Here is a 10,925-nt window from a genome sequence, read left to right on the forward strand (position 1 = left end):
TTTTTGAAAAAAATGCAGTTTTCTGTAAAAAAGTTGTAGTTTTTTGAAAAAAAAAATACATTTTTTTAAAAAAAAAAAAATTATAGTTTTTTTTTTTAAAAAAATTGCAGTTTTTTGAAAAAATTACAGTTTTTTTAAAAAAATAATTTTTTCAATATTTTTTCAAAAATTCATGTTTTCTATAAAAAATTAAAAAATCTGCATTTATAAAAACGAAAAATACTATTTTTAAAAAAATATAAAAATTTGATTTATGATGTAAAATTTTAGACATTTATATTAATATGTTAAATAACACAAAAAATTAAACATTAAATGAGATTGGTACGACGACGATTATGTTTTTAATGAATTACTTTTGATCAACGCTCCATTTTTAGTTCTCAGGAAACTAGAAGTTCTCAACAAATTTCATCCCTAATTTTTAATGTTACTCTAATTTGATGGTTTGTAAGTTAGGTCTGTTTGGCAAATAAGATAAATTAGAGCATTAGATATGTAAAAATACAAATTAGAAGGACAGAAAAATAAAAAAAACAAAAGTGTAGGGGTAGAAATTCACTAACATTGATTTTCACAAAGATTCGAAGCGTGGCTCACGTAAATACAACATTAAAAGGCGATGAAAAAGAATCGAATCCTTGGCTTTGCCCCGGCAAAAAACATAAAATTGCCTCTCATTCTCTTTCTCTTTCTTTTTCCCACTGACGCTTACGTTTTAAACTAAATATACACTTTGATTCTATTAAGTAGCTAGTTTTAGAAACAAAATCTCGTACATTTGGATATTTCTTTACACACGATTCTATAAAACATCATAAAATACTGTGGGAAGAGTAAAGATTTGAGAATGACGAATCGATTACGCGAATGGGTTTTGATATTATCGATTGGATTTGGTGTTTTTGGGAATTTAGTAGGTGGATATGAGTTTGATGAAACTGAATACCATTTCAATACGACTGAAACTCTTTCATTATTAGAAGCCTCTTCAGCCGCCGCCGCTCCTAAACCGCTGCTTGTCGGCCTCACTCTCATTCCCGGAGCTGCTGCTAAAGGCGCCGGTAATTAACCCTTTCTATCCATTTTTCAGTTTTCTTTTTGTTTATTATTAATGGGTTTTCGCTAGATTTCGATGTGCATTTTGTGTGGGTTTTCTTTTCGAATCTTCAAGATTTGAAGAACCCATGTGAAACCAATTCTTAGATTTGCAGATTTGATTAAATTTGATGTTTTCTTGTTTTCTTGATTTGCGGATTTGGGTGTTTGGGTTTTATGTTTTCTTGATTGTATTCAAGAACAGCCCTCACTCCGCCGCTCTTTGTGCTGCTATTATTAGTAGTTTTACAATTAGTTCACTGGTTTTTAGATACACATTTTCTTTTTGTGTCATACAATTTGCTTGATTTTGTCAATAGGATTTAATTAATTATTGATTAAATGTTTCTTTTTCAACATATCGGTCATCTTTTCAACTTGTACCTTCATCCCAAAAAATAAGACAAAAATCAATCATAATTATTTCTATAAAGTTTAATACTTTATCATTACTTATCATTTTTTTCGCTTGATTTCTGGTCATGAGATGTTTGTGATTTTTCTCCTCAATATATTGGACTTTTTTTTATTGAATTAAATCCTAGTAGTTTCCAGATTCAGATTTGATGTCAATATTTATAGTTTTCCACCCGAAAATGTTTTTATTTCTGTAAAGTTTAGTACTTTATCACTTGCTATCACTTTTGGTTTAATTTCTATTCATGAGACATATGATTCTTGTGTTTTTTTCCCCCTCAATATCGTACTCTTTTTTACAGTTTGTACCCATCAATTCCAAAAAAACCCAGAAAAAAAAAATTCACTTTTAATTATTGAATTTCATCTTACAAGTTTCACGATTCAAACTTGAAGTAAATATTATAAGTTATCCACCGACAAAATGCGCTATCGCAAAAAAGTTTAGTACTTTTATCATTTATGGGCCATGAGATTCTTGTGGTTTTTCTTCTCATCATCATGCTCTTCTGTCGACAAAAAAAAAAATTATAAATTTTAATTATTGAATTTCATCAAAGTAGTTCAAGATTTTAAATTTTGTGCACGTATTTTTTATTTTTCTAACCCCACAACGTTTTATTTCTATAAAGTTCAATACTTTATCACTAGTTGTCATTTTATTCCATGGGTCATGAGAATGAGATTCTTGTTGTTTTACATATGTATATATCTCGTAATTAGTTTAGTAAGTGGGATACTTTTAGAGATTCTTATCCTGTGTTTCGCTCTCTACAGTATGTTTGGATGGAACATTACCTGGGTATCATTTGCACCGTGGATTTGAATCTGGATCGAACAGTTGGCTCATTCAATTGGAGGTTTGCGACAGCTAAATCGATAATGACATCCATCAATTTATATTTAATTACGTGTTATTTATTTTCTTCCACGATTTAAATACCTTTAATTATTCATCCTATCCTCCATGTGCTTGTCTTTAGTATCCATATATCCACTCATAAAGTCATAATTATTACTACTATCACGTTTTCTAAAAAATATCATTGATACTCTTCCTTTTTTACTTTAATTGGTTTACTAGGTGTTTGGAATTTCATTTTGACTTATGGTTGTGAAAAAATGAGTTTTTTAAAAAGTGTTTGAGTTAGTTTTTGTGGTGGTGAAAAGTCAATAAGTCAGTAAGTTGTATTTTTAAAAAGGGTTTGTGTTAGTTTATACATGTTTTAAGGGGTATTTGTTTTTTACAACGAAAAAGTCATAAGGAGTTTTGAAAAGTTTGAAATCCAACTTATTAAAAATCTCATTTTTGAAGGTTTCATATTGCAAACACTTTTTTTGACTTATTGACTTTTTTAAAAATCAATAAGTCAATAAGTTGTTACTAATCGGGATAGACTTTAATATGATAAACCATATGTAGGTGTTTTTTTTTTACTTAATGCAGAAAGAACATATTAATAGTCATAGAAAAAAAGAAAGAAACATGATGTGATACTTGATCCAATATTTTATTTGTCTACATTCATAAATTTATTTAATTAAGTATCATATTACAGGGTGGAGGATGGTGTAACACTATTAGATCGTGTGTTTACCGAAAAACAACAAGACGTGGATCCTCAAATCGTTTTGAAAAACAATTGGCCTTCACTGGAATTCTTAGCAATAAGGCTGAAGAAAATCCAGGTTTCCTCTCATTGCTTCATCGATTTAGAAACTTGTAATGAGAATTTATCTTTTTTTTTTGCCATATATTCATCTTAATTCAACTTTGAGTTTCTTTTTCAGATTTTTTTAATTGGAATCGAGTAAAGGTCCGTTATTGTGATGGTGCCTCTTTTGCCGGCGATTCAGAAGACAAGGTAGGTATCAATGTCCTTCACACAGTGTCTAGTGTGCCTGACAGGCTGACACATACCGGCACAATGATCTCTGTATCAGGGAGGATGGGCCTGATACATATTGTATCAGACCCAAAATGTGTCGGGCACTTTGTGCCCGACACATTTATTAACGTGTCACAATATACATAGCGTATAATGTGGCACTTGTTATTGTTTTAGAAGTTGCTTAATGATGTTTATATAATGGTAACAGGCTAATGACCTGCAATTTAGAGGGCAAAAAATTTGGTTGGCAGCAATGGAAGAATTGATGTCACAAGGGATGAGGAATGCCGATCAAGTAATCTTTTTATCAATTATTTATTTAATTATTTTCACAATAAAGATTTCTTCGCGATAATATATATGAATTTTAGGCGCTTCTTTCTGGGTGCTCGGCTGGTGGTTTGGCATCTATTTTACATTGTGACGAGTTCCATTCTTTATTCTCTGGAAGCACTAAAGTCAAGTGTCTGGCTGATGCCGGGATGTTCATGGACGCGTAAGATTTATAGTTTTATCTTGCGTTTATTACATGAGACTGGATTGGACTGGACAGGCTTTCTAGGGCTATTTTTTTTATGACAGAAGGGTCACTCATGTCTTTTGTAAAAGAGTAAATTACATGAATGGTCCCTATGGTTTAGGGTAATTTGCGTGTTTGGTCCCTAACTTATTTTTTTAATTCGGAAGGTCCCTACTGTTTGTTTTTGTTACGTGCTTGGTCCTTGTCTTACCTAAAAAAACTATTTTGCCCTTGATTTTTCAATTTATTTAAATAAACACACCCCCAACCCCAACCCAACCTCTCTCATCTTACCTTACCTACCCCACCATTTTTCCTTATTTATATAATAGTCTTTTTAGGCATGACAGGGACCAAACGCATAACAAAAACAAATAGTAGGGAGCAAGCGTGTAACAAAAACAAGCAATAAAGACTTTCCGAGTTAAAAAAATCAGCTAGGGACCAAACACGGAAGTTACCCAAACCATAGGGACCATTCGTGTAATTTACTTTGTAAAATAATTGTTTTTTTTTTCTTTCATTAAATTGAGTTGCAGTAGAAGTCCAATGGATACTAGATATAGCACATGGCCACTTGTTTTGTCCTGTCATGTCGTGTCTTGTCATGTAGTGTCCTTACTGGTGGATGATTTTCTTTTTATATAATGTTTCTTTTTTTTGTTTTTTGTTTCTTTTATTTTTTTATTTTTTTTTATTTTACAATTTAGAGTTGATGTATCGGGGGGACATACACTAAGGAACATGTATGAAGGTGTTGTTACCTTACAGGTAATTTAAATTACTTTAAAAAAATATTACATTTTGTTAAAACTAAAATATATGAAACATGGTTGTATGAATTTTCAACAGGGCGTTGCTAAAAACTTGTCACCGACTTGCCTCAACCAACTCAATCCGACTTCGGTAAGTATTCAAATTCCTGTATTTGATGGAACCGCAGATTCCATTCCGTTCTAATGCTCGGTTTTGGATTCCAGTGTTTCTTCCCTCAGCACGTGGTTCCGAATATCAAGACACCTATGTTTATTCTCAATGCGGCCTATGATTCTTGGCAGGTAAATCTTATCATGTATTTTATTCTTAATTTTTTTATTTTTTTTTAAATCTACTCTAAGCATTATGTTAATTATTATAACCAATGAACTTTAGAAATAAATAAATGATTACACATTAAAAACTTGATTAAATATTTAAACCCACATAAGATTATGATTTAAAAAATATATAATTTTTTTTTGCTTTTTTTAGAAAATACAGTTGTAATTTAATAAAAACATGAAATTTTTATAGGGTTAATCTCATAAAAGACCTTATATTTTGTGTTTTTTCCAGATTAAACCTCATCTTTATTTTTTTTCATGAAAAAGACCTTAAATTTTTTCATTTTTTTCTGAAAAAACCCTCAACTTTGTCTTTTTTTCCGTAAAAAACCCTTGACCTTCTAAATGTTTCCAAATAATCCTCAACTTTTCTAGTTTTTCCGGAAAAAACCCTCACATTTTACTACTTTTTTTTTTGAGAAAAATGACTAAAAGGGCCAGATGGGAAAAATGAAAAAAATGCAAACTCTTTTTCATGAAAAAAATAAAGTTTGAGGTTTAATCCGGAAAAAACACAAAATGTAAGGTCTTATATGAGATTAACCCTTTTTTATAAACCCTCAACTGTCTTTTTTTTTTTTTTTTTTTCTGAAAAAAACCTCAACTTTGTCTTTTTTATTTTTTTTTTTCTGAAAAAAAAACCCTAAACCTTCTAAATGTTTTCAAATAAATCCTCAACTTTTTTAGTTTTTTCCTGAAAAACCCTCACATTTTACAATTTTTTTAGAGAAAAAAATGACTAAAAGGGCCAGATCGGAGAAAATTAAAAAATGCAATCTTTTCCTGAAAAAATAAAATAAAGTTTGAGGTTTAATCCGAAAAAAACACAAAATATAAGGTCTTTTATGAGATTAACTCTTTTTTATAAGCACTAAAATCACATAAATAAAATGGTTTAGAACTTATAAGGCTTTATTTTCCTTTTATTCCACATGGAAGAAAAAAGAACACCCCTAAAGATGATCTATTCCATTTAATCATGCAAAAAAAAACATTTTATATTCAATTATCAATCAATTCAATGTATAATCTAAGATTCATTTTTATTCTCAGGTTCTCTCCAGTTTATCAGCTCCATCAGCTGATCCAAGTGGTGTTTGGAAAGCGTGTCAAAAGAACCCTGGAAACTGTTCACCTTCTCAGATGAATTACCTTCAAGGTACAATACAAACCTTTTTTTTTTCTTTTTTTTTTTTTTAAATATCATGAGCTTCATATTCATTATAATGTCATTGGTTGACTAATTCTTCTACCCTTTGACCAGATTTCAGAAACCAAATGTTGGATGCACTTAAAGGCTTCTCAAAGTCCACACAAAATGGATTGTTTGTAAATTCATGTTTTGCTCATTGCCAGACAGAAAGGCAAGATACATGGTTTGCAGATGATTCTCCTGTTATTAACAACAAGGTATATAGGGCTATTTTTGTCATTTTACATAGATGAGTGATCTACATGTCCCACCCTTTTGAGTAAAAAAAAAATTGCAATTTTTGTCACACTGACGTCAGTTTTAGTCTGTCAGTCCGATTAATGTCAAACACATTACAACCACTTTTGTCATGTCCTCAAACTGCACTTTTTGGTAAACCATAGGGACCAATTTTGCAATTTACTGTAAAAAGATAAATGCAAGAAAGAGCAATTTACTTTTTAATTATTTTATTATACCACTTTCAGCTCTTATTACAACATCACACTCTATACCATAGCATTATACTTGATAAATCTACCAAATTTTCACAATGGGCAAAGTGCTATCTTTTAAATGGTTTTCACATTGTATAATTAGTAGATTTCTCCTTAAGGGCAAAATGCAGAAAAACATAACCATTTATCTATCAGCATTCAGAAAAACCCTTATATGTTGTTTATATGTAGAAAGACCCTTACATTTTCAGTTTGCTTTAAGATTAATCCAAATATCCGTTTTTCTAAAGAAATTACGGGTTGTTTTGTGACATGACATTTATCTTGTTCGTTTTTAGGTTGACATGGAAAAAAATATAAGCAATGTCACTTTTTTTTGCTTGAGTAAATGATCTATTTCTCACGTTTTATCCTGAGAAGCAACGTCACTTATTTTTGTTTCAATGTTAACCTATATATATATATATATATATATATATATATATATATATATATATATATGTGTGTGTGTGTGTGTGTGTGTGTGATGTAACAAAACAATCGAAAATTTCTTTAAAAAACCGGATATTTGGGTTAAAGTGAAAGGTAACTAAAAATGTAAGCGTTTTTTTTTTTGGATATAAACAAACTGTAACGACTTTTCTGAATGCTAGTAGATAAATGGTTGTGTTTTTCTGTATTTTGCCCATTTCTTTAAAGTACAAAATGCCGTAAGAAGAAATAATTTGAAACACTTGAATCTTTAAAGCAAGATGAGTTGAAAGTTTAGACATAGATAAGATGCTAATCTTAAAATGCCATGTAGGCAATAGCATTGGCTGTGGGAGACTGGTTTTTTGATCGATCAAGTGTGAAGGAAACAGACTGCCCGTATCCATGTGACAAAAGTTGTCACAATCTTCTATTTAGATGATAATTCCAGAATCTAGATGGATGTCTTTATTTGTTATTTGTTCAAGATTTATGGTATGAAATTATGAATGAAGATGAAGAACAACCTGAGACATGAATAAACTACAATCCCTACTTTATGGCAAAGAAGAAGTGGGAGGTGTTATTATATATTCAAATATTTGTCTTGTGAGAGTAATGCATTATGCAAAGCATATCATTGATTATTGACTTCTTGTTATTATATATGGTACTCCTTATATGGTATTGTCTTTCGTTTTCATTCTGTTCAATGACTTTGGGAAACTGTTATAAAAAGATTGACCAGATTTCTTGATAATGTCATTGTATTTGCATGAGATTTCTTGATATTTAATGTTTTATTTCCTAAAAATACCCATAATTATCAAACTTCGTTTCTTTATTGTTTACGGGTGTGCATGGCTTACGTCACAAACTTCGCAACAATCTTGTAGTGGGAGTTTGGAAAATATGGTAAAGTGGCGGATGAAAACATGTCGCTATGAATGAGAATGAGGTTGGTAAACAAATATTTCGGGTGGATTTCAAGATGAACGATGGGGTATATGAAGTTCAAAAAGTGGGTAACTATAGTGGAATCTGGGTGTTGGTTGGGATAGATTTAGTCAAATAGATGAATGTAAATTAATTTTGGTTTTTAAAGCTTGAATCTTAATAATTATTATATTTATTAATTAGAAAGTTGTTATGAATAGTATTGTTTTGGAGTTTTTGATTTTTGCCACTAAACTTTTTTATTTTTGAGTTTTGTCCTTTTTAATGTTTTTAGTTTTAAATTATAGCCATAAAGGTTTTGGATTTTGGTAGATATAGTCTCTGTAATTTTATAAGTATAAAAAAGGTCCTTGTGAGTGGCTCAAATAAGAACCAAAAAAGGTTAAGAACCGTAAGAACTTCTAACTTTAGATGTTTATAAAGGGTTTAGGGTAACCCTAAACCCTAAACCATTTATAAACACCCTAAACCCTAAACTCTTTATAAACATCTAAAATTAGAAGTTCTTACGGTTCTTAACCTTTTTTGGTTCTCATTTGAACCTTTATATATATATATATATATATATATATATATATATATATATATATATATATATATATATATATGGAAAAGTGAATATACCTTGGGTATGTAAGATTAGGAACCCAATATTCGTTTAGTATTTTTGACTCCTTTTTGTGGGAAAAGAAAATCGATACGTGAATAAGTTTTACAAACAATGAAACCTATCGTATCCTTAGCAAAAACAGTGAGTTTCTTGTTTTTTTTTTTTGAATCGTCATCGATTTCGGAGCTGCTATGGTTCACGAGTTTGGCTGATTTCGGAATCCTTCGGTAGTTCAGTGGAGCTTTTTTTTTTTTTTTTTTTTTTTTATTTTTTTTTTATTTTTTTTTAATTGCGTCTATGCATCAATTCTTCCTAGTAATATTAATAATGAAGATTAATAAATCAAATGACATTATTTCGAATCTATTGGGGTGTTGAAACAATACGAGGTAATAAGTTAAGGCATTTTTTGATTTCATCTTCTTCATTTTTTTCTAGGTGGGCATTAGGTAATTTCTATAAATTTGGGTGTTTGAACGATACCATGGTCTATGGTATTTAGTTTCTATGTATTTTCTTTTCAAATGTAATGTCACTGGTAATGTACACTAGGTGTTTGATTAAATGCCTTAGTGAAGTCTTGTTTCAATATGCATAAAGACTGATTGTCTCAATATGCATAAAGACTGATTCAGTGATTCTTTTGGTGAAAAAAATGCAATTTTGAGTGTTGATTGAATTAAGTGACTATGTTACTACAAAATTGGAAGGAAAGTACTTTGATCAGGTTTTCCATATATTATTTTTATTTTTACTTTTTTTTTATTATAATTTTAGTGAGTTAATTTTTGTTTTGCAGTTGATTCTGCCATTGAAGGCTTCTTATTCTTCATGTTCTTGGCAAACCATTAGTGCATTCTCAAAAAATTCATCTCTTGATCAACAAAGTAAGCTTTTGATGGTTCTTTGATACTGTAAAAATAAATACTTGCATCCTTAAGATAATTATTAGGATAAAATATGATCAATAATCCAATATCTTAATTATAATCACATTTCTTGGTTATTATCCATATGATTACATAGTTTTTTATGTGAGGTTGGTGGTAAGAAAAAAGTTGTTTATAAAGTACAATCAATAAATATAATAAAATTGGCTTTTCGGTATGCACGAGAAATAGATACAATATTATTTAGTGATCATGTGAGGAAAACCCATGAAGGTTGAATTCGATTTTTTGGGATAGGGGTAAAATTGTCCAACAAGGAGAAAACCCATCAAACTTATGTGTATATTAATCCAATAGTACTCAAAACATTACATATTGCAGTTTAACATGTTTGGGACAGGGGAAAAATCGTCCAACAAAGGGCTGGGGGTAAGGATTCATAATAATTCAGTTGATTTTGTCATGGTTTGAACTTTAAAGATGTAATTTTTATTTTTATAATTATATGTTTTTGGTTTTTTAAACAAGAAATGTTTGTTACTTTGATGTTGTTGAATGCTTGTTTCATTTTTAACCTAAATTGACAACCTACTTTCATTTTTAACTGACAATTGCAGCAAAGTTTCATTTTTAACTGCAAAATTGTGAAGAAATTTCATTTTTAACCCACAATTACAACAAAGTTTCATTTCTAACCCAAAATTACAACCTAATTTCATATCAGCCATTCCTTTTCATATGAAAAAAGTAAAATAGTAAAATATGCAGGAGGAAGTCATCAGTGAGGTGTTCCATATCTAAGATGAGGAAAAAATGTGACAAAAAATATTTCACTTCATTTTATCTTCATAATTTCGGCTTTGATCTTTTCTATGATATATCATGCAGATTGTGCCACATCAGATGACCCTTTCATCCATTCTAGAGCAACATACTACTCAGATCTGATGACAAAGGATCAGAAAGTGAGAGCTCAAATTAACATATATAAACATGCATACATATATATGATTATAACTTAATTCGTAATGATTCATTGATGATGTTTTGTAGTTTAAAGATGTGGATATGGCTCATTTGGAGCAATAATTAACAATGTATATGTAACATCTGCATCTAATCTTTACAGAGATGGTTTAGGTTGTGGTACTTATAGTAGCAGGTCAACTGAGGATGTAGGTTATGTTTATACCAGGTTATAAACACGACACATTAATATATATATATATATATATATATATATATATATATATATATATATATATATATATAACAGAGGATACAGTAGCAGGCGAACTGAAAACAGAAGCCAAAACA

General features: G+C 29.9%; 1 protein-coding gene across 1 annotated transcript; it reads left to right on the top strand.

Annotated features, from left to right (window-relative positions):
- Positions 1-643: 643 nt before the first annotated feature.
- LOC145074778 (pectin acetylesterase 10-like) lies at positions 644-7,838 on the top strand. Its single transcript, XM_079021106.1, has 12 exons — positions 644-1,064; positions 2,293-2,375; positions 3,075-3,204; positions 3,307-3,380; positions 3,616-3,702; positions 3,779-3,903; positions 4,638-4,698; positions 4,780-4,833; positions 4,908-4,985; positions 6,084-6,189; positions 6,295-6,440; positions 7,486-7,838. Exons 1-12 carry the CDS (start codon positions 851-853, stop codon positions 7,591-7,593), a joined length of 1,266 nt encoding a protein of 421 aa, XP_078877232.1. The 5' UTR covers positions 644-850; the 3' UTR covers positions 7,594-7,838.
- Positions 7,839-10,925: the final 3,087 nt, after the last annotated feature.

The sequence above is a fragment of the Lactuca serriola genome, chromosome 9 (genome assembly GCF_051521515.1).
Source record: "Lactuca serriola cultivar US96UC23 chromosome 9, Lser_US96UC23_V15, whole genome shotgun sequence".
NCBI lineage: Eukaryota > Viridiplantae > Streptophyta > Magnoliopsida > Asterales > Asteraceae > Lactuca > Lactuca serriola.

Bases quoted from the DNA above. Each gene is read 5' to 3' on its own strand.
- LOC145074778 (XM_079021106.1), top strand. From the start codon at position 851: ATGACGAATCGATTACGCGAATGGGTTTTGATATTATCGATTGGATTT. The intron at 1,065-2,292 runs GTAATTAACCCT...CGCTCTCTACAG, and splicing joins AGCTGCTGCTAAAGGCGCCG to TATGTTTGGATGGAACATTA. The intron at 4,699-4,779 runs GTAATTTAAATT...AATTTTCAACAG, and splicing joins AAGGTGTTGTTACCTTACAG to GGCGTTGCTAAAAACTTGTC.